We start from the raw sequence: 23,410 nt of genomic DNA on the forward strand, positions 1-23,410 counted from the left end.
ATTATTTTAGCTTTGTACACTATATATAAACATAGAAAGCATGAAGTAATAGCCCCCAAGAAAATTGTCATTGCCATATTTATATACATTCAGGAGATCTAGGTATTAAAGAATATGAATAACATTCTTGTCTCAAGTTGGTTTAATCTTCATTCTTCAGTGTCTTTATCTTATGTTCAACCTCCAGAAAGTAGACCCGACACAATTTCTGTACTTTCCGGCAAGACGATTCCTGTGGTGGATCTTGGGGGATATGTTTATACCGAAACATTATTGCACATTTTAAAAGCTTCCAAGGAGTATGGATTTTTGCAGGTATGTACTATTAGATTTTTTTTTTTTATAATATTGTACTATAACGTTGTTTAATTCTAATTCAAAATGTTGAGTTAGATTCAACCTAAAATTTTGCGAGTCTCTAAAATGACACATCACAATTTTTCCGTCATATTTATCTCAAATGTTTGAGCAAATGATACGGTGAAATTTCTTCAACTCTTCATTTGAAGTTGGTTATAAGAGTTATTCTCACTATGATGTTGGGTTTGAGTTTGTGTGTGTTTAATCAATTATTATGGATTTATAAGAGTTATTCTCACTATGATGTTGGGTTTGAGTTTGTTAGTTATTCTCACTAACAAACTCTTTAAAAAGTAAAATGGGTTTGAACCATGCAATGTGTACTTTATGTGGGGATGTGGAGGAAACAATTATTCATGTGATGAGAGATTGTCCAAGAGCTATGGAGTTATGGAGGTGTGTCATCCCAATGCACGATACAGTAAGTTTCTACAGGGGTGATTTACAACATTGGATTGATTTGAATCTTAATAACTCAATTCAATGGAATGGAAATGAAAATTGGTGTGAGTTTTGGGCACTGTGTTGTCATTGCCTTTGGAAATGGAGAAATAAGGAGTTGTTTGAAGATGAGTTTGTGAGGCCATCAAGACCATTACACTACATTATGCAATTGAGTAGTGAGTATATGGGTGCAGCTTTAAATAGCAACTTAGTCACAGATAGGGGTAAAACAGTGGCAATGATAGGATGGAGTCCTCCAAAAAAATTGTTTGTTAAGCTTAATACTGATGGGGCTTATAAGGCAAATCTTGTGGCTGGGTGTGGAGGAGTTATTCGGGGAAGTCAAGGAGAATGGTTAGGGGGTTTTGCGAAGTGTGTTGGTTTGTGTAATGCGTTCGTAGCGGAGCTATGGGGAGTCTATGAAGGGCTTCAACATGTTTACAGGATGGGATTTAAAAAAGTGGAGCTGCACATAGACTCAGAGGCTGTGGTGAGTGTTCTCAAGAAAAGAAACTCGACGAGTTCTTTAGGTTGTTCTTTGTTGAAGCAAATTTGGAAAATGTTGGAGAAGGATTGGTTAGTTGAAATCTGTCATACTTACCGGGAAGCTAATAAGTGTGCGGATGCTTTGGCTAATATCGGATGTTCGTTAGATTATAACATTGTTTTTTTATGATAGTTGTCCATCCCAAATTAGGGACATGTATAATTTTGATCTCCTGGGAAACTCCACCCCTAGATTGATTAACTTGTAATTTTCTTTTCTTGGGCTTTTGCCCTCTTCATCATAAAAAAAAATATCTTCATTCTTCAGTGCCTTTATCTTATGTTCAACCTCCAGAAAGTAGACCCGACACAATTTCTGTACTTTCCGGCAAGACGATTCCTGTGGTGGATCTTGGGGAATATGTTTATACCGAAACATTATTGCACATTTTAAAAGCTTCCAAGGAGTATGGATTTTTGCAGGTATGTACTATTGGATTTTTTTTTATAATATTGTATTATAACGTTGTTTAATTCTAATTCAAAATGTTGAGTTAGATTCAACCTAAAGTTTTGCGAGTCTCTAAAATGACACATCACAATTATGCCGTCATATTTATCTCAAATTTTTGAGCAAATGATACGGTGAAATTTCTTCAACTCTTCATTTGAAGTTGGTTATAAGAGTTATTCTCACTATGATGTTGGGTTTGAGTTTGTGTGTGTTTAATCAATTATTATGGATTTATACTATAGGTGATCAACCATGGAGTTTCAAAGGAGTTGATAGATGATACAATGAATATTTTCAAGGAATTTCATGTCATGCCTGAAGTAGAAAAGATAAGTGAAAGTTCAAAGGATCCAAATGGAAGTTGTAAGCTATATACAAGTCGTGAGATTAATAACAAAGATTGCATTCAATATTGGAGAGACACATTAAGACATTTTTGTCCACCTTCAGGTGAATTTATGGAGTTTTGGCCACAAAAGCCTACAAGATACCGGTAATTAAAATAAACAAACTCCTTAAGGTCTTGGTCAGTTTTTTATTAAATAAACAAAAAATAAAAACTTTGATAACAATCATGATCATATATATAATTATTTTCAATTTGATTGAGATAGTGATTGAGATAGGTCTTTTGGTCGTATTCTTTGAATAATTATTTTTTAAAGTTGATTGTGAAAGTTACAGCTCACAAAACATCACATTCTTAGTAACATAATGTTACCCGAAAAGTTTGCTAAAATTTTAATCCAACGGTAGATTTTGTAAAATTTGTATTCGTTAAAGCGTTATTGAGCGGTGTAACATTACTCAAATGTACACCTGTGTAATTTGATCTCTCCCGTACTTGCTAAGTTTGAAATTTCAACACTTTCCTCTATTACTAATAGTTTTCTGAAGTGGGTAAGCAGAGAGGGGAATCACGCAGCACACTCTTTGGCTAGTGGGCTTTTACTGCGCCCAACAAGTGGTGGTCCAATTATTTCCCTGATTGTATAAATCACCATACCCAAAAAGATATGGCCTTTGTATCCTAGTCTTGCTTCTTTAATAATATTTGATTTGATTAAAAAAAAATAGTTTTTGGAGAGAAAATGATGTGAGAGTTTATTTTTAATTTTTAAATTATAAGAAATTATGAAATGTTATTTTAATTTTATTTTATAATGTTTTTTATTTGAAAATAAAAATATGCCATCTGCTTATTTTTCCTCTAAAAATTAACTCACAAACAAAGCCGTAATGTTCGTTTATCCGTACATAAGTCTTCAATAATTTTTCAAAATCTAATATGAATTTGTTTAAAAGTTAATGCTACTATTTTCAACAAATTTTAATAAAATACTGTGTATTCGTTTTTATTTGTTTATTATTATAAAATTCATTTTTTGGTACAAAAAGGACCGAAGTCTAAATTATAAAATTCATTTTTAAATTAGTAATATTATAAAGTTCTGCTCTTAGGTCATTTTCAAAAAGTTCATATTAAATACATTAATTTTTTCATATAATAATATTTAAGGTTTGTTTAAAATGTGCAATATTGCACATGTTAAAGTAACCAAATGTAGTAACTTTTTATGGAAAAACACTAATTATTTATTAAATTTGTTTACATTTAATATAAAATACACAAGTTCAAATACAAACTTACTATTTTGAACTTCTTAACATATTCAAATTTGCATATGATAGAAAGAAAAAAATATTTTTGCTGCTAAAATAATATGTGTCTTATGTTATGGTGAATTTGTTGATAAAAGATTTGTTTTGTTACTAAAAAAAATCAAGGGTATTGTTGGTATTATGAAAAGCCGACATCAAGGGTATTACTAAAAAAAAATATTTTTGCTGCTAAAATAACATGTGTCTTGTGTTATGGTGAATTTGTTGATAGAATATATTTTTAAAAAAAAAAAAATCAGATGGAAAAATATTATACATGTTAAATTGACAAATTAGTTGGAGGTTGGAGGAAATATTTCTAATAATAATGATTATGTACTGTTCATTCTTCGGGGCCGAATAGACAACAGAGAGCCCAATAATATTGTTTCTTCTCTTTAATTAACTAGTACTTCTACCCGTGCGATGCACGGGGCAATGCATAGATATTATAATTTTTTTACAAATATATGATTATTATTTTTATAGAAATTATAAATTTATGAATTTGTAAATAATATTTTTATTTCAAAATAGTCTAGTTATGAAGATCCTAATCATATAGTTTATGGATTAAAAAAAAAAGTTCAATAAGTTAATAGATTGGTGGCAATTTTTTTGTTCTTAATCTCCGTTTTTTAGGAGAAGAAATTTGGTAATTTAGAGTTCGACCGTGATATAAATAACATTTTATTAAAAAACGTTACTCTTAGAAATTGAAATTCATGTTCTCCTAATTCAATGATTCGTTTTGGTCCTTACTTTTAATCAAACTCTTGTATACTTTTACATTTTTGAATATTTTTTGTATCCATGTTTATAATATTATTGTAAGAACATCTCTGATAAAAATTTAAATTTTTTTAACATAAGATGAATTATTTATGAATTTATATGTGGAAAAAGATTAAAAAAACTTCATATTTAATTTATCTCTTGTTAAAAAAATTTAAAATTTTGAAAAAGAGATACATATAGAGAAGGGAAGTATAAAACCTAATAACAAATCTAACTAAGTTGTAAAATAATGGAGATCAACATTATTTCAAGCAAACTATCAAATTATTAAATTAGAAGCAATACAATTAATAATTGAGTTGTGCATTGAGTTATCCTTACATTATTTTTTATGATATTTTTTAAAAATTGAGTGTAATTTTCTAAATGATAGCCCAACATATTCTTTCTAAAAAACTGACCAAACCTAATTATTTTTATTCCTAAAATATAGTGTTATTTTCACTATTATTTTAGCATTAGGTAGATAAAAATTTAATAAATGAGAATACAAAAAATTATAGAAACTCGTCATAAAATAGTTGCCACTAGCTTTACAAGCATTAAAATAGTCAAAGTAGGTCTAAACTTGCATAAAATGTTGCAAACATCAAAACAAAATAGGTAAGTGCAAGACCCTAATGACTCAGAACAATAAGGTTCAAGATTGGAATATATTAAGGTAAAAAGTGAAGGAAAAAAAATGATGGATTTGGTTTGAAAAATTAGAATGAAAAATGGACAAACTTTTACTAGCATTTTTTTTATCCGAGTTGAATGGTTTATGTAGTTGAATTCGAGTAAACAACGTCACCCAAATTTGATCACCGGTTTTGCAATATTGTAAACCATTAGTACCATTCATCCAACCCAAATCGTCAAATTAAATCGATCTGAACTGGTTTAGTTGATTTTTATGGTTTACCTCAACTTATGTACACCATTTTGTATTATTAGATTAAATTACATTCACACACACAAAAAAAAAAAAAAAAAAAAAGAGTAGATTACACTCTTCTTTTTCAAAAAAAGCTTAACACATTTAAGTAGACTATTTTGCCCTTCTTTTTGAACTAATGGTCTGTTTTACCCTTCTAACAGAACAACATCATACAACAACTATTTAAAAAACCAGGACAGGACTATACAACTGTTTAAAAAAAATCATTTAGAAAATTAATTGTTGCACAGAACACAACACAACAAAGCAATTGTTGAACACGGATTTGGATTCTAAAAATGAGAAATTACAAAGAATAAAATTGAGAAAAAATTAACCCTTGAATTAAAAACAAAAGAGAGAGAAAATTGGAGATGATCCAATCCCAATTAACAACACAATGTTAGTGTTAGCGCAACAATCGGGGGAGGGTCGAGCGATGAGCATTCACTTTTGTGGCACTTGTTCTTTTGAGCAACACACCTTTGTGGGAGACACACCACTTGTTCACCCAAAACCTTAAGGTAATAAGTGAGTGGGTTCTCCCACTTATAAATGCTCAAGTCACCATATTCCTATCCAATGTGAGACTATTTCCACAAACTCACACTTGCTATATTTTCAACACTCCCCCTCAAGTGTGAGTCCACAATGTTCCCCTCAAGTGGGAGCTCTTTCTTCCACATACACTTTGTACTGCCGTTAACTCACTTCAACGGGACATTCTTCTACCCACATGTGGGACACTTACCCATGACCATGTGGGGTACTTTTCGATACAAGTAAGCCGGTCCCTTTCTTGAAACCAAATGCTCGTGATACCATTTGTTAGCGCAACAATCGGGGGAGGGTCGAGTGAGGAGCATTTCACTTTTGTGGCACTTGTTCTTTTGAGCAACACACCTTTGTGGGAGACACACCACTTGTTCACCCAAAACCTTAAGGTGATAGGTGAGTGGGTTCTCCCACTTATAAATGCTCAAGTCACCACATTCCTATCCAATGTGGGACTATTTCCACAAACTCGCATTTGCTATATTTTCAACCGTTAGTGCGACATATCTTGATAAAGACATATGGTCCCACTAATTGATGATACACTGAACTTTTGTTTATCATAATAACAAAGCCATTGGTTTTCACCAAAACCAGTACCTAGCTACCTCTTCATGCCATTGGTTTTCCTTTACATTTGGCTGTTTCCTAACTTTAGAAACCTTGTCACACACATTCACTTCTCAGTATATATAAAAAAACTTCACTAAACTATACCATCAACCAAAGCAAAATCAAGCTAGAGAAACTTCTTCAATTTTCTACTAAACCACATTTATATACAAGCAAGATTTTTAATTAATTCATAATGAGTTCAACAAGCAGAATTTGGACAGTTGCAGCAAGTGTTGGAATTGTGGAAGCATTGAAGGACCAAGGCTTATGTAGGTGGAATTATGGTTTAAGATTAGCACAATATCATATTAAAAATCATTTGAGATCTTTGTCTCAAGCAAAGAACCTTTCTTCTTCCTCTAATTCTTATGCTATGGTTTGTAGTAGATTTAAGGAAAAAGAAGCAAGGCAATCAGAGGAATCTTTGAGGACAGTAATGTATTTGAGTTGTTGGGGTCCCAACAATTAGAGCCATTAATTTAACGGCTATTAAAAAAAGAACAAATATATATATATATACTTCCTCCGTCCCAAATTATAAGGGAAAATAAAAAAATCACACTTATTAAGAAAAAGTAAAACATGAGAATTTGAAGTTTGTTTTTGTGGGTTTTCCTTGGAATAAGTTGCATAGGAAGATGTAAAAACAATTTTTATTGGTTGTTGTTTATTGAGAAAATGAGAGAGAGAAGAAATTAAATGCAATTTGCATTTAATTTTATGAAAATAAGGAAAAAACATTTTTGAAAATGATTTTTTCTCTTATAATTTGGGACAAAAAAAATTGGCTTTTTTTCCTTATAATTTGGGACGGAGGGAGTATATTGTATTTTGGATCATGATGATCAATATATAGTGGTGCTTTTTAAGTATCCAAGATTGATTTTTCAATGTTCTTACTTGTGACATATATTGATGTAAATTTTGATAAATGAAAAATGGAAGTGTTAAGACAATTCAAAATTTTATGTGTGTGTTCTTTTGCATTGGTGTGTTACTTGAGTTATAATTTTTCTGCAACATTAAAGCTAGGCTCAAAGTGGAGGAAAGAGGTTTTTTATTAATATCAATTAATATTGATCCTATTTTCTTCTATTAATCATCTGGTTCTCATGGAAAACAACTTTCGGTAATTCAGAATTCGGTTAGGTAAATAAACTTTGATCAAGAATTATTCATTAGGAATCGAACTCAAGTTCTCTCAAACGATTTGTCCTAAAGAGAATATATTAACCACTTGAATCTAATTTCTTTGATTTATATCTATCCTAATTTAATTATTCTCACATGATCCTATTCAATATGAGGTCATTAATAAAAACAAATTATTTTTGGTTAGTCCTCTGTTTTGTATTATTATTATTATTATTATTATGAGATAGAAGTTGGATAATGGTAGGCAAATAAATTTAAAAGAGAGATGCTTTCTCTCCTAAGTCCTAATCTTGGGAAGAATTATCAACAAACAAAGCACTAACGATTATGGGGTCCATCTTAATATGGATGCATAGAAAGATTTGAAAAATGAACTTTTACTATTGTTAGTAAATTTTAACAACTTTTTTATTAGGATACATTTTTAGACTTTTTTGTGATGTCTAAATATTAGACTAGTTATACAATTGTGGTTTTTTAAAACGTGGTTTACTATACCTCCATTATGTTTTAAAAAGATGGGCTGAGTCTGGTGACCAACTGATTTAATTAGGAGCATTGTAAAAAAAAACACTGATTTAGGAGTTGGATTGAGGGGGGAAATACTGTATTTTTATATGTAGAATAATTATCCACTTATGTGTTCTTTATTATTAGGAGTTTTTAGGGATTTCTTTGAGTATTTTGTCTTTCAAGTTAGAAATTTAAAATACTTTTTGTACTTTTTTTTATAATTTTTGGGTGGAATTACTACTATTAAATTACTACTGTTAATATTTGAATGTATTCTTTTTTTTTAAGTCAAAGAAATACTGTCCTACGCTTTTGTGTGGACTTGCTGGGTTAGGTCTATGTTCTCCTAGTTTTGTATATATTTTTTTTCCTTTTTTTTTAATATAATAAAAAGATATAAACACAGGATGGGGACGAAGTCTGCTTTGTCCCCTGATGTCTGGATGCTCTTCACCTTATCAAAAATACCAAGTCAAAGAAATATATTAAATTAAATTAAGCACGGGATCATCCTGTGTTGAGTCTCATACAAACTTTTAGATTTAACATTCAATGATTTAGATTGAAAGAAAAACATTTTTTCCTTGCCTTAAAACCACCACCAGACTTGAATTTTGGTGGTAAAAATTAAATTGTCAATACTAACTACGTTGCCGATAAAAACTCCATCATTTATACCTTTTCTATATTTGTCTCTCTTGGATACAAGTGAGTAAAAATTAAGATGATAAGCTCCATCTAGTCTCACTCATCAAAAGAATCAACCTGCAACATAATATTAGTCTTCAACCTGCAACATAATATTAGCCACAATAGTATAACTTTCGCCCCATAATTATTCCTCCCAAACAAACAAACGACTACACCACCAGCTCTCATTCCCTCATAACTCCCGCTCGATAATATTAGCCACAATAGTACACCACCAGCTCTACTTAGACTTGAAGGAAATCAAACAATCTACTAGACTACTACATTGAATTAAATGTATTCTTAATATTGTGACTATGTAGTATTTAATTTGTTTCTTATAAATAAGAAGTACTATAAAAGATATGTGATAGTGAATTGCCCTTTTGCGTGAGGACTGAAGACATGAGAGGGAAAGTGGGTTTTCCCGTGCTGTCATTCTTAACAACACCACTAGTAGTAGGTAATATTCAACCATCATAGCAATAGTATAGCATGTCATGACTAATAATAATAATAATAATATTGGATAGGAGACTTAGCTAAAAGAAACTTTTATATGTATTCTTTTCGATCACACAATGTGAATCTAAAAAAAGTTAAGAAGAAAAAAATGATGATATAAACGTCAAGTTAGTAAAAAGCATAAATCAACGGCTTTTTCATACATCGTGTTGCTAATCTTCACCTTTTCGTGGCCAACTTGATATTAGATGCTCATTTTACTTTTGTTCTTATCTTTAATACATTTTTGCTTCAAAGAGTCCACATCATAACTCTAACACCTTTTTCTTGTGTTGCAGTTTACCACTAATTATGGATTTTTTGTTATTATCAAATAAATTAAGAAGAAATAAAAAAATAATACTATATAAAATTAAAATGGCATACATATATATGGATGCAACCATGCATGTGATGCAGCCAAATCATTTAGCAGACTGTTACAGGTCAATTCAGGTAATAGGAAATTGGAAATTATAATAAAAAAAGAAGTGGATATTACTAACACTTTTTTTATATGGGCTACTAACACTTTTATTTCAATCAATTATTAAAATGTTTATGTATTTTATTATTTTAAAAAATTAAGGGTTGAGAAAAAGGCAACCAAGTGACGACACAAATTGCCATAGCTTTGTACACTATATATAAACATAGAAAGCATGAAGTAATAGCCCCCAAGAAAATTGTCATTGCCATATTTATATACATTCAGGAGATCTAGGTATTAAAGAATATGAATAACATTCTTGTCTCCAGTTGGTTTAATCTTCATTCTTCAGTGCCTTTATCTTATGTTCAACCTCCAGAAAGTAGACCCGACACAATTTCTGTACTTTCCGACAAGACGATTCCTGTGGTGGATCTTGGGGGATATGTTTATACCGAAACATTATTGCACATTTTAAAAGCTTCCAAGGAGTATGGATTTTTGCAGGTATGTACTATTAGATATATTGTTTTTTTTTTATAATATTGTACTATAACGTTGTTTAATTCTAATTCAAAATGTTGAGTTAGATTCAACCTAAAATTTTGCGAGTCTCTAAAATGACACATCACAATTTTGCCGTCATATTTATCTCAAATTTTTGAGCAAATGATACGGTGAAATTTCTTCAACTCTTCATTTGAAGTTGGTTATAAAAGTTATTCTCACTATGATGTTGGGTTTGAGTTTGTGTGTGTTTAATCAATTATTATGGATTTATACTATAGGTGACCAACCATGGAGTTTCAAAGGAGTTGATGGATGATACAATGAATATTTTCAAGGAATTTCATGTCATGCCTGAAGTAGAAAAGATAAGTGAAAGTTCAAAGGATCCAAATGGAAGTTGTAAGCTATATACAAGTCGTGAGATTAATAACAAAGATTGCATTCAATATTGGAGAGACACATTAAGACATTTTTGTCCACCTTCAAAATTTATGGAGTTTTGGCCACAAAAGCCTACAAGATACCGGTAATTAAAATAAACAAACTCCTTAAGGTCTTGGTCAGTTTTTTATTAAATAAACGAAAAATAAAAACTTTGATAACAATCATGATCATATATATAATTATTTTCAATTTGATTGAGATAGTGATTGAGATAGGTCTTGATCGTATTCTTTGAATAATTATTTTTTAAAGTTGATTGTGAAAGTTACAGCTCACAAAACATCACATTTTAATCAAGTATGAATTCAAAAGTGAGATTAAGAAATATATATTGTCTATGTAATGTTTTTTTTTTATATAAAAACAAATTAAACTCATTTCATTAATACAACAAGGAATCGACTCGAAAATACATCGATTAATCCTAGAAAATGTCGTCCTAGCTAGGGTGTGAGCGACCATATTTACTTGACGTTTGACAAACTTTACCTCAAAGTTGAAAATTAGTAATAACAAAAACTTAATATTAGAAAATTAAAGTGCTAAATTCAGGTAAACCATGTCGTCGGGATGAAATAGCATCAATAACAATTTATGAGTCACTTTCAAATACAACACGAGAGAAGCCTCTTTGTATTAATTAACTAATTGCTTCCTCGTATGCATAGCTTCGCCTTCAATTGTATTGAGCCTTCCATTGATGATATTAGAACCTACTAAATCTATCTTGATGATCACGTAAACACCATCCTCAACTTATTGCACCATCTATGTCGAAGAAGCTTGCATTCACATAATCACATCACACTTCAAAAAACCTTCAATTAGAGGTTGACAGTTATTTTACGATATATTAACAATTATCAATAAAATTAAATAAAAGTTGTTACACAATTCTTTATGAGTTACTAGTTATGTGCTTTATGTATTTAAAATGTAGAAGATAAAAAGTAGTACAAAAAATAGAGATAAAATATAATCACATACTTCCTCTGATTTCATATATAAATAAAATTTCACTTTCTAAATTTATTTAAAAAGTACATTAATGTGTATATAGTCTAAAAATAGTACTTTCTCCGTTCCAAAATATAAGCAAAAGTTGGTCACAAAAATGAATGTATTTGGTTCAAATCTTTAACTAAATACATTAAGTTTCTTTGACTCGTTTTTACTTATATTTTGTGACGAAAAGAGTTGATTATCATTGTTATTTTATTTTACCATAGTAACCTAAAATAACCTAAAAGGGTGATGCTAATCTTAAACGTGAAAGCACACAAAACAGTAGTATCAAATCTTAAACGTGAATGAAATCTAATAAAAGTACTGTCAAATGATTATAGAGAATACAAAGTAGTAGAAACAGTAGAATCAATCAAAATTCAAAAACCAACTGTAAAAAAGAAAGAACCAATAAACATCCGGATCTCAAACAAAAACAATAAAATTCACAAAATTAGCAACATTGAGATCCGAATTGTTCATTCCATCATCATCATCACAACAGTAAAATCCACGAGAACCAATCAATCCACCATTCCCCACTGTCACCAAATTGTCTCACTCATAAAGGCACTAACAACAACAACCTGTTACAACCAACAACAACTTACACAAACAAAAACACCGTTTTCTAACAAAAACAAACAATAAACTTGTGAATCAAACAAATACAACGTTGGTGCTTTCTTTTCTATACACCATTTTTGCTACAAATGACCCATCCCTTTATTTTACAAAAAGCTTAAAACTTTTCAACTAATTCAGTGACCCATTTGCCGGAAGATTCGTTTTCCGGTGAGATTCCGGCGAAAAATGGAAGTGGAGAGTGAAAAGCCAGGATCTGATGGAAAAGTTTGGAACTTTTGTAGAATGCCATTTTGGCAATCAAGTCATAATCCTTCATCATCTTCTACTACAACTACTACTACTACTTCATCTTCATCTTACATGCACAATGTTCATCATCAAAACCAGAGTCTTCATTCTATTGATAGATCTGTTCCTCAATCTTCAGCTACAGTTTCATCTGTGGCTAAGTCTTTGCTTCCTACTAGGAGAAGGCTTCGTCTGGATCCTCCTAACAAACTCTACTTTCCTTGTATGTGACTCTTGAAACTTGTTTTTCTTGTTCCTTTTTAGGGGATCTTTTTTTGTGTTGATTTATTTATAGAGTAATGTTTTGTTTTAATTTCTTGGTATGAAGTATGGTGAATAGGTTGTTTTGTTCATGATTAAGTTACATTAAGGTTAATTCTTATGTAATGAGTAGAATCTAGAATATGGTTTGAGTTAAACAAGACATTTAACTCAAGTGGTTAATGAGGTTCACCAAAGAACGGATAGTTCGAGGGAACCCGAGTTTCATTCCTGGGTGGAACAATTTCTTAGCTAGACTTTTTAATTAGCGGCTGAGCTCCGGATTATTAGGTCCCCTTCCCCTACAAACCAGAGGGTTAACACACACACACAAAAAAAGAAGAAAGAAGAATATGGTTTGAGTTTCATGTAGATGTTATGTTTAACCTTTCCAAGTTTGGATTATCTTGTTTTTCATTTATAAAGAAGTTTATTGATGTTTCTGGGAAATTAAATTGCAGGGTTTGTGAAAAGTTAAGAGATATAGGCTAATTCCAACTTATTGAGAAGTTATTGATTGATTTCTCTTTGTATAGGGAGATTTATCTAAACTAACTCTGGTTATTTGATGTGTGGCTTTGTTTTGAAGATGAACCTGGTAAGCAAGTTAGGAGTGCAATCACAATTAAAAACACTTGCAAGTCTCATGTAGCTTTCAAGGTGTGGTTTATGTCTCCATTTACTTGTTCATTTTTGCCATTTTTTACTTGTATTCAGAATTGATTCATTGATGTTTGACAATAGAACATTATCATGTTATTCATAGGCTTAATCAATGACTACTATGTCTGTGTTTCAACCTAAAAAATTGAAAATTAGAAATGTTTCTTTACATGAATAAACTAAGTATGCTTTAACAAAAATGGCAAACTAGATTAATCCTATTTGAATAATGATAGAGAAACTTTCTATTTGAATATTGAGAAAGTTTTCATTTTTGTAGTTTTCCATCAAAAGTTTCAAAATCTTGAGAATGTTTGCTGTAGTGATAGTGACTATATATCAGGTTCCTACCTATATATCATATTTGTATAGGGCAATATGAACACTTATATTCTTGTATACTACCTAGCTATAAACTAATGCCTTTTTTTGTTGTTTTTCTATTAATCCACTTGAGGTTACTACTAAAAGCCTGTTTAGATTGGATAATTTGAGCATATCTACTGGCATATAAGCACTTATGAGATTGTTTGTGAGAACTTACGAAAACAACTTATGACATTCTATTAGCTGTTTTCAGATTATTTCCATAAGCTCTCCAGGATAGCTTATGAAAACAATTTGACTTTTTACGATAAAAGTAGCGTATACATATACACTTAGTATATAATAAGCTCTTGTGCTATAAGTGTTGATTTAACCTGTTTTCTTTTGTCTCAGTTTCAAACAACTGCACCTAAAAGTTGTTACATGCGCCCTCCTGGTGGTATTCTTTCACCTGGTGAAAGTGTAATTGCAACTGGTAATATCTCCTAAACTTTAGTAAGCCGAAAAATACCAAATGCTTGGAATTTGGTGAATCCTCTTACAATTGTCTCGCACATTTGGCAGTATTCAAGTTTGTTGAGCCACCAGAGAACAATGAAAAGCCAACTGATCAAAAAAGCAAGGTTAAGTTCAAAATCATGAGCCTAAAAGTGCAAGGTGAAATGGACTATGTACCAGAACTGGTAATTTGCTATTGCATCATTATTTATAAAAGCTTCTGTCCAAACTTTTCTCTGTAGTGTTGCTCTGATCACAATTATTATGTATCACTTTGTTCACATAAACTGTGATTCTTCCTGCAGTTTGATGAGCAAAGAGATCAAGTAGCTGTTGAGCAAATTCTTCGAGTTGTTTTTCTGGACCCTGACCGAAACAGTCCTGTAAGATTCTACATCTCTAATATATTTTGTGGCCTTAAAAGTGTAGTCTGGGGTCATAATTGAAAACTTTTGTTTCTGGTGAAGGCCATGGATAAGTTGAAACGTCAGTTAGCTGAAGCGGAGGCTGCGTTGGAAGCTCGAAAGAAACCGCCAGAGGAGACCGGAGGTCCACGAGTAGCTGGGGAGGGACTTGTTATAGATGAATGGGTTAGACATTGCATTTCTATCTTTTGGTTTACACATTTTTTCTCATCGTTTTTATGGATATTCCTTCTGTCTCATATTAAGTGTCATTTAAGATTATGCACAATTCTATAAAAAATATTGAATGTTGTTAGGTGGATTGAGATACAACTAAAATGAGCTTCATAGATTAAAATATCTTTGTTAAATTATATGATGTGGCTTGCCATATCAGTATTTTCTTAATAAAAAATTAGAGAAAGGACTTATATGTGTGAATTACAAGAGATAAAGGACCTATATGTTACAATAAAGAGATAAAGGACTAAACTGTTACAAATAAATAAGATAAAGGACCCCTGGTGTAACTTTGCCGAAAAAATGTAATCAATGCTCTTTAATATTTTAAAATGATGAATAATACGAGACATAAATATTTCAAACGTGACACTTAGGGCCTGTTTGAATTTACTTATTTGAGTTTATTTACTTCTATAAGTACTTGTGAGATGTTTGGGAGAGCTTATGGAAACAACTTGTGGTGAATTTTCATAAGTTTGTTTTCAGCTCATTTCCAGCTGGAGAGGGGCTTGTGAAAATAGTTATAGCTTATATGAAAACGGTATAACTTAACTTTATGTTATTTTTTGTTATAGAAATACCTTATATATATATATATATATAAGCACATATTTAGTGAGCGCATATGTTGTACGCACTTAACTAAGTTATTCCAACGTGACACACACTGCCAATTTGATATACTTATTTGAGTTTATCTACTTATATAAGTACTTGTGAAATGTTTGGGAGCACTTATGGAAACAACTTCTGACATTCATAAAATTTTTCAGCTCACTTTCATAAGCTCTCCAAGATAGCTTGTGAAAACTATTATAGTTTATATGAAAACAGTATAACTTAGTTATCTTTTGTTATAGAAATAACTTGTATATAAACACTTGTTTAGTAAGTGCTTATGTAGTTATGTTGTATGCACTTAACTAAGTTGTTTACGTTGTATGCTCTCACGTTCCATTTTCTCACTAACTGTTCTTTGTGTAGAAAGAAAGAAGGGAAAGATACTTGGCCAAGCAGCAGGTTGAAGGTGTTGTTGTTGATTCAGTGTAACATGTAAAGTACCTTATTTCTTTCTTTTTCTGACCTTATGTCAAAGATTTACATGTTCATCTTTTCTATGTTCTGAAATCGAATTCTTTGGAGGCACTGATCTGTCAATTATGGTTGAGTGACCTAAAAAAGTGTTATGAAGAGATATTGTGAAGACACTTGTTTCTTTCATTTCCAATAATGTTTCTGGTGTTAAATGTGAGTGAACTAATACTATCATCGGCTTTACTTACGTAATTTTTTACATAATCTCCTATAACTTGTAGATAGCTTGTTTGTTTTAATTGAAATTGTGAACTGGATTATTGTCATTGTTGAATTTTGTTCAGATTGCATACTTTTGTAGCCATGTATGTTTAAGTTGGAAAACCATTTTCAACAACTTTATAGTTATATGAAGGGATTTGGTTTCTTAAAAGTTAAAGATTCACTTTAGAGTAGAAAGTGAAGTCACATTCATTGAAAAGAAAATGAAGGAAATTAGTTTATCTTGTTTTTTCCATGCAATTTAACTTGTTTGTTAATCCATGTATCACCATTTTTTAAAGGTGAACTCACCATTTTTTAAAGGTGAACTCTCTGGTAATCCGGAGTTTAGTTGGGGACCGGTACCTTTTAAGCAAAATTTATTGTCATGTCATATTTTTATATTAACTTATATTAAAATAAATTTAAATTTTAAATGAATTTTGTTCTGAGGATACTGGTACCCAACAATGTAAATTGGGTATCTAAGAATTTACCCTTTTTTATTTGGGAAAAAGAAGTTCTGTAATTGATATTGTGATCAATGAATTCCTTGAATTGGGAAAATGAATTGTTAAGTATACTATTGAAAACCACACTTTTTGTAAACTGTTTTTTGGGGATGATAAAAGCTTATCTCAGTTGGGCCTTTTCAATGGGTTTCATACATCTTACTTATGAGAGCTTCTTTTGACGCCCTATGGGCTTCTTGTGCGCCCTTCTCATTTTCATTTTATCCTTCTGTTAGACTGTTACTTAAGTAGCGGATGTTATAAAAATAAGAAAAATCAAGCCCTAACATGAAAATTTTAAGATTTTACACGTCTGCTGCTACTTAAGTAGTAGAAAAGGGTATTTTCAGGGACGGACATAGGGGGGTAAGTAGGGGTTGAGGCCCCCCCTCTTTTCATATTATTTTTTTCATATACCTGTTCTTGTCGCATACTATATAAATTGATATTTGAAAGATGTGTTATAAGATTAGTAACCACCGTTTGGTGCAAAATATGCACTCACAACATAATAATTGTAACAATTTACTTTAAAATATTTTGATAATATAGTCCAAATTCAATTAACTAGTTCTAATTGTTTGCTACAAGTGAAAGATGATTTTCTTGCTATGAAGATTGTGAAAAATAGGTTGAGAGATAAGATAGAAAATGAATTTCAAACTTAATATGATTTAATTGTTGACGAATTTTATGATATAGAGCAATATCGTGTACAATTTAGATAAAATGTAATGTATTTTTTATTTTTTATTAAGCATATTTAAGTACTATTATAATTATTATGATTTATTTAATATTTATTATTTAATTATTTTGGCCTCCGTTTTATAGATTTCTGAATCCGTCCCTGAGTATTTTAGTAATTTTGTAGGACGCGTGAAAAAATTGGTAGGATGCCAAAAAAAAATTCCTCTTATAGCATCTGTAATAGCAAAACACATTTTGTATTCTTAACTTACTTTTATAGGGAGAATTATAATGGCAAGTAGAATTTGAGAACCCTGATAATTTTTCACTCAAATGTAAGTGGAACCTTAATCAACGACAACAACATAAAACAAGTTTTATAATTGAATCTAACTATATGATTTTGAGAACCAATTCTTTTATTAAAAAACCATTCTTATACGTGATTGATATGCAAAACCACATTCAATATTACAATGATTAAGAAATGATTTATATGTAAGCAGCTTTCAATAATGTAATCCTTATATGACTCAGTCTTTGGTAGTATTTAAACATAAGTTGTATTATGTAAATCTTAAGTTTTCGGTGATGAAAGAAATATACTCACATGTTCGAAGCAGAGATGTAGGCATATTTAGTCAAATTTTATGTTTAAATATCGCGAATTTTCTATTTATGTTGTTTGGTATTTTTTACTTTCGAACAGAGTTGTTATTATTGTCATAAACACCATCTAATATCGATCGAATGATTCAGATGTCCTGATTACATGCAATTAAACTATACATAATTCAATTTTCACCTTAATGGAGTGTCTATTTGTATGTTTGCCATGTCTTTTTTTTAAAAGTGCAACAAATAGGCCAAACCTTTTGAAGTAAAAAGCCCTCTTGCTTTATAATATTTACTAGATCGAAGATGGCAAAGCAAATTTGGAGTATTCTAATTTTTATTTTTTTTGCCTTAATTTTTTTAAAAGAAAGGTAATTGTTTGAATAGTTCAAAATTATTTGGTTTTGAGTACATATTTTTATGAAGTTGATGTGTCAAACTTGATCACTTGAAGATCTTATGAAGCTATACAACTTATCATCCACTATTTTTTATTCTAATAATAATATAATGAGTTTAATAGTTGGAAATAGACAGAAAGTGGATCAATAATAGATAATAAACTTAGCTATCACTATTGTTAATATGCTTATTTAACTAACTTCATAACACAAAGTACTCTCTATTATTTTTTATAAGGAAAAATCAAAGATAAAGTAATCTCTCAAGATCAACAAGTGGGCAGGTCCACATATATATACTAAAAGTTAAGCATTTGAGCTTATCTCCTTTTGAAAAGCAGCTTATTTAAGTGCCTATCTATTATTATGGGGAATCTTGACAATAGTCCTAATGTTACTATCGTTAATGATTCAGCTACAGGTGTGCCGTGTCAAGTAGTAGTATTCTTTTTGCTTTTTTTGTGTATAGATTTTGACATATAATCATAAATTATATGACTTAGTCAAAAAAATAAATTATATGACTTGTTTAAAATAAAATGTTATCATAAATTATAATCATAGAATTTTAGATGTTGTTCTCAACGTTTTATTATGTATTGGATGGGATCAGTAAAAAAAATTCAACACACAATCAATCAAACATGTTTTAGTTTTACACATATTTTAGGACTTGGATTTACTTAGTAGTTTGCCACACTTTAAAATATTAGACAATAATTTTAGATTAGACAATCTACATTATTCACATGTTCAAATGATCTTATCCATCAATTTAAATTGAACCGTTTACGTCCCACAATTATAATAGGAAATCTATTTCCCATATTCTATCCCTTTATGTTATGCTTTAGTAATTCAAAATACTCAAACATCGAACTTAAGTAGTTAAAAACTCATAACTAAGGAGAAAACTTCTTTCATTAGCATTCATAATCATTTGAAGAAAAGAAAATAAGAGGTAAAGGGAATACAAACAAGATACTCAATCCCATTACATAGCCAATGTAATGTTGGTGTCGACCACTTTAAAAACAAACCAACATGCTAGAGCACCAAATAGAAAAATCACATTACTCATTGTGTTGGGCAGTAGTGTGTGTGTTAAATTTTAAATTTTTTTATATACTAAATAAAATTCTAATTCATAAAAGACAAAAAGTTAACATGTGTCCTTGAGGAATTTAATGTACTCCCTCCCGTTCCAAAATAAATTGTCTAATTGACCACATTCCTTTTTCACGTTTGTCAATGCACAATATTAATAATTAATATATTAAATTATCTATTATTAAAAATTATAAAAATTATATATTTTGAAAATACTCATCGAGTCAAATCAAACAACATCTCATATGTTATTATTTATATATACATATTAATAGAAAGATCCAGTTAAATAAAAAGGTCTTGCTAACGAGTGTCCCCGGGGCACTCTTTAAGCATTCTATTAAAAGAAACTTTTTATTCAAAAAATTACACACTCCAATTTCCAATGCGTTGACTTTACGCATTTCCATAAAAATTCTATAAAAAACTTACTATTTAAGGGCTTAAAGAGTGCCCTGGGGCACTATTTAGCATTTGCCTAAAAAAAATCATATGAATAATGAATAAAGTCAAAAATAGATTATGTATTTTGGGAACGATAGAATACTATTTAAAGAAATTTTGTATAGTTATATAATTTATAATTTTAGAAGTCAAAATTTTATTTTTTTAAGAGAAAGTTACCAAAGTAACATGAGCCTTCATAAAATTATTGCTAGTCACAAAATTAAATAAAATTAACTTAGTTTTGGTTTTTTCTTGTGAGCTACCCATAATTTGACAAGTGCAAAAAAGTGCAGAGTACTAGTATTTGAACAATTGAACTTGGAGGTGTCTTCCTGCAGTCATGCTCATACACGTGATCCCATCCTTAGCCCATGAATCGAGGCTCACCTCTGCAGAAACAACAGAACAAAACCCCATTCATCATCCATAACGTGTCACTTTACTACAGTTCAACGTGTGACTGACCAATGACTAGATACACGTACCCAAAAAAAAAAGGAAAAACAAACAAATAAATTCATTCATTCAGAAGTTGTCCTCTCCTTGTGTAGTAGAAGGACAAAAACACCCCTACATAAAATGATGTTACCTGGGCCAGAGTCCATCGACATAACCAGACAGATTATTTTATTAAATGGGACCCAAACAAAAAGCCAAGAAGAATTGAAGAGAGATAATAAAGTGTGAGAGAAAAACAAATCAAGAAAAAAACAGAAACAAAAGAAAATGACGAATTTGAAATGTCAGAACATGAATGGGGTTGTTGGATTACAATTGGATGAGTCATCAAATGAAAATGCCCCATTTGTATAAATCCGCCACCTGTTTCCTCGATCCCCTCCTACTCTTGTGTACATTAATCTCACACAATAATTGGTGCAATAATCAATTTATTTGTAATTACTTTTGCAGTTCAAGAAAAAATATTAATTTAATTAAAATAAGAAAAAAAATTGGGTTTGATTACTGATTTAAATATGCAGCAGCATTTGTTGGAGTCGACCATTTGAATATATATCACAATTATTTCGAAAGAATTAATCCTACAATTACATGCAGATAATATCTTTAATTTATTAAAAAATATGCAGTAACATTAAAAATTTAACAAATTATATCTATTTAAATTTTAAAAAACTTAAAAAATAATTTCTGCAATTACGAGCTTAAAATATCCAATTTACATTAAAATAAAAAATAAACTATATTTATAAAAATGTTATGAATGGTTCCTTTATAAATAGCAAGTTTCTCTTATCTAGCTACTCACTCACTCACTCGCACATTTCTTCTAAGTTCAAACAGCTTTTGAGGAGAAAAAAGAAAACAGCTCAAAGAAAAAGATGAGTTACTTGAACCGTGTTTGGATGGCAGCAACCGTGGCAGTGGCACAAAGCCATGCGGATCCAGGCCACAAGTGCAAAACAGTTCTCAAATCTATTAACCAAAACCGAACTCGCCTTTTCTCCGTCGGTGCTTTGTTGGTACTCCGGCCGTTGTCCGGCGCCATTACATCAGACATAACGGTGAGTTCTGAGAAGGAAGAAAGGTTGAGAAGAACCAATGACTCTCTTCAAAAAGTTATGTATATGAATTGCTGGGGTCAAGGCTAAATCTTCATTAGTCTTTCTAATATCAGTGAAATTCTCGTAGTTTTTGTTCTTTCTTGGTTTGAAGAAAAGAAAGAGGGAGAAAAAAATTACATAAACCAACGAATGAACTTGATGCGGAGACTCTAGACTTACACTCTAGAAATTAGAGATATGATTGATACTTAAGTTGGGTGAATTTCAATGCCTGAAAAGACATGTATGATTGTCTTTAATGCACCACGAGATAGAATTGCGCGGGAAAACACATGTGCATTGAGCTAGTATATGGTGCTCTACAACTCATTTTCTGAGAAACATTGCGCAAGAACCCTTATTTGAGCTAAAAAGGTAGAATTTGCAAGGTTTTAACATTTGGAGAAGAAACAACTACAACTACTACGCAAGTTAGAGCTCAAGAACATAATATATTAAGATAAGATTCAATCTAGGAAATGGGAGTCAGAGCATATCATTTGATCACCTTGATGTGTAATTCATGAGTAGCTAATTAATTAAACTCTCAATTGTTATAGGAATAAGTTTAATTGGATGAAAATCTTTGTATTATGATTTGATCTAAGTCATATGAATGAATTTCGATTGTGTTGTTTATCAAATCTTTGTTTTTATTTCTTTTTGTTACTTGATCTCACTTTTAATTTATTTATTTTTTTCATTTACAATGAGTTGGGAATAGAACTAGGACCTATAATATAATACTCAAAAATCTTCATCACTAGACCAAATCTAGCGGCTTGATCTCACTTTTGATTTTTAATTGTTCTTATTATTATGTTTGAGGTGAAACTATTGAATATTTGTCCTCATTGTGATAATGCTTCTTAATTTACCATGTATATTTTGATAGATTGTTAGGAGATGATTGAGTTTTGGTCTATTATATTAATTATTATTCATTTTATATATGGGTCAAAAATTTATGCAAGCAGATTAGAATTAAATCGAGCGGACCAACTCACATACCGGTGACTCTTGGTCATTACATGTATTTTAGATAATTTCAATGAAATTTAGGAGGTATTTCGATGTATTTTTTGTCATAGTTTAGTTAAAAGTTACATAGAACTGAGATTATTTGTAAGGTAAGAAAAATGGATCAATTTGGATACATATAAGTCTGGAATTTTAGCTCGGGGAAAAATCTGAAAATTGAAGCTAAGAAAAATGCCACACGTCAATTCCGTGCTTTAGCCTGGGGCAAAAACAGCTGCGCCTGGGGCAAAAGATGAAATTGTATAAATATATGGGTTTCACGTGTTAGTTATTGTACTAATACTCTTTTGATTTAATTCAATTTTTTATTCAGTTAATCTTTGTGCTTAATGTTTTATGTGTTTACGAATGTTCATGTAATGATTTAATATTCATTAAGAGATTAATTGTATGAATTGGAGTTAAATTGACCGTTGAACCTTGTAATTGATCTGGAGATAGGAAATTAAATGTTGTGACTTATAGTTTAACGCGACTATTTTAACTATCTAATTGGTCTAAAAGATTATATGACTATCGTTTAAAATAGTGAGTTATATATACACACCATGAGAATGTGTATAACGGGTTTAGTTAAATTGTCGTGGTAATTAAATTATCATTCTAAGGATATTAAACACTAACATTTATAGTAAAATATAGAAGAGATTCGAAGCAAACTCAATAGCTTTTCTTTATTGATTTTTAATCTAAACTTTACTTTTGAAATTCTCAAGCTATGTTGCATGGGTACTCCATTTTAGACCGAGTACCGGTACCGGATACGTACCGGGTACCGGTACGCGTATGGTACTCCCCCGGTACGCACCGACGCCGTACCTAATTTTTTTTTTTTGTTTTTTGCAACGGGTACACGC

At 30.6% G+C, this 23,410-nt stretch overlaps 4 protein-coding genes across 4 annotated transcripts; all 4 read left to right on the forward strand.

Annotated features, from left to right (window-relative positions):
* Positions 1 to 114: 114 nt before the first annotated feature.
* On the forward strand, positions 115 to 2,301 carry LOC123896587 (protein DOWNY MILDEW RESISTANCE 6-like). Its single transcript, XM_045946958.1, has 2 exons — positions 115 to 315; positions 2,047 to 2,301. Exons 1-2 carry the CDS (start codon positions 115 to 117, stop codon positions 2,299 to 2,301), a joined length of 456 nt encoding a protein of 151 aa, XP_045802914.1.
* A 4,058-nt stretch (positions 2,302 to 6,359) lies between these two features.
* LOC123894660 lies at positions 6,360 to 7,337 on the forward strand. Its single transcript, XM_045944715.1, has 2 exons — positions 6,360 to 6,865; positions 7,177 to 7,337. Exon 1 carries the CDS (start codon positions 6,547 to 6,549, stop codon positions 6,820 to 6,822), a length of 276 nt encoding a protein of 91 aa, XP_045800671.1. The 5' UTR covers positions 6,360 to 6,546; the 3' UTR covers positions 6,823 to 6,865; positions 7,177 to 7,337.
* A 2,614-nt stretch (positions 7,338 to 9,951) lies between these two features.
* On the forward strand, positions 9,952 to 10,685 carry LOC123896589 (protein DOWNY MILDEW RESISTANCE 6-like). Its single transcript, XM_045946959.1, has 2 exons — positions 9,952 to 10,152; positions 10,434 to 10,685. Exons 1-2 carry the CDS (start codon positions 9,952 to 9,954, stop codon positions 10,683 to 10,685), a joined length of 453 nt encoding a protein of 150 aa, XP_045802915.1.
* Positions 10,686 to 11,953: 1,268 nt separating this feature from the next.
* LOC123894661 (vesicle-associated protein 4-2-like) lies at positions 11,954 to 16,142 on the forward strand. Its single transcript, XM_045944716.1, has 7 exons — positions 11,954 to 12,703; positions 13,331 to 13,401; positions 14,125 to 14,206; positions 14,296 to 14,414; positions 14,535 to 14,612; positions 14,697 to 14,819; positions 15,861 to 16,142. Exons 1-7 carry the CDS (start codon positions 12,418 to 12,420, stop codon positions 15,924 to 15,926), a joined length of 825 nt encoding a protein of 274 aa, XP_045800672.1. The 5' UTR covers positions 11,954 to 12,417; the 3' UTR covers positions 15,927 to 16,142.
* The last annotated feature ends 7,268 nt before the right edge of the window (positions 16,143 to 23,410 follow it).

This window comes from Trifolium pratense, linkage group LG7, assembly GCF_020283565.1.
Source record: "Trifolium pratense cultivar HEN17-A07 linkage group LG7, ARS_RC_1.1, whole genome shotgun sequence".
Taxonomy (NCBI): domain Eukaryota; kingdom Viridiplantae; phylum Streptophyta; class Magnoliopsida; order Fabales; family Fabaceae; genus Trifolium; species Trifolium pratense.

Bases quoted from the DNA above. Each gene is read 5' to 3' on its own strand.
- LOC123894660 (XM_045944715.1), top strand. From the start codon at position 6,547: ATGAGTTCAACAAGCAGAATTTGGACAGTTGCAGCAAGTGTTGGAATT.
- LOC123896589 (XM_045946959.1), top strand. From the start codon at position 9,952: ATGAATAACATTCTTGTCTCCAGTTGGTTTAATCTTCATTCTTCAGTG. The intron at 10,153-10,433 runs GTATGTACTATT...TTTATACTATAG, and splicing joins AGGAGTATGGATTTTTGCAG to GTGACCAACCATGGAGTTTC.
- LOC123896587 (XM_045946958.1), top strand. From the start codon at position 115: ATGAATAACATTCTTGTCTCAAGTTGGTTTAATCTTCATTCTTCAGTG. The intron at 316-2,046 runs GTATGTACTATT...TTTATACTATAG, and splicing joins AGGAGTATGGATTTTTGCAG to GTGATCAACCATGGAGTTTC.
- LOC123894661 (XM_045944716.1), top strand. From the start codon at position 12,418: ATGGAAGTGGAGAGTGAAAAGCCAGGATCTGATGGAAAAGTTTGGAAC. The intron at 14,415-14,534 runs GTAATTTGCTAT...TTCTTCCTGCAG, and splicing joins TGGACTATGTACCAGAACTG to TTTGATGAGCAAAGAGATCA. The intron at 14,820-15,860 runs GTTAGACATTGC...TTCTTTGTGTAG, and splicing joins GACTTGTTATAGATGAATGG to AAAGAAAGAAGGGAAAGATA.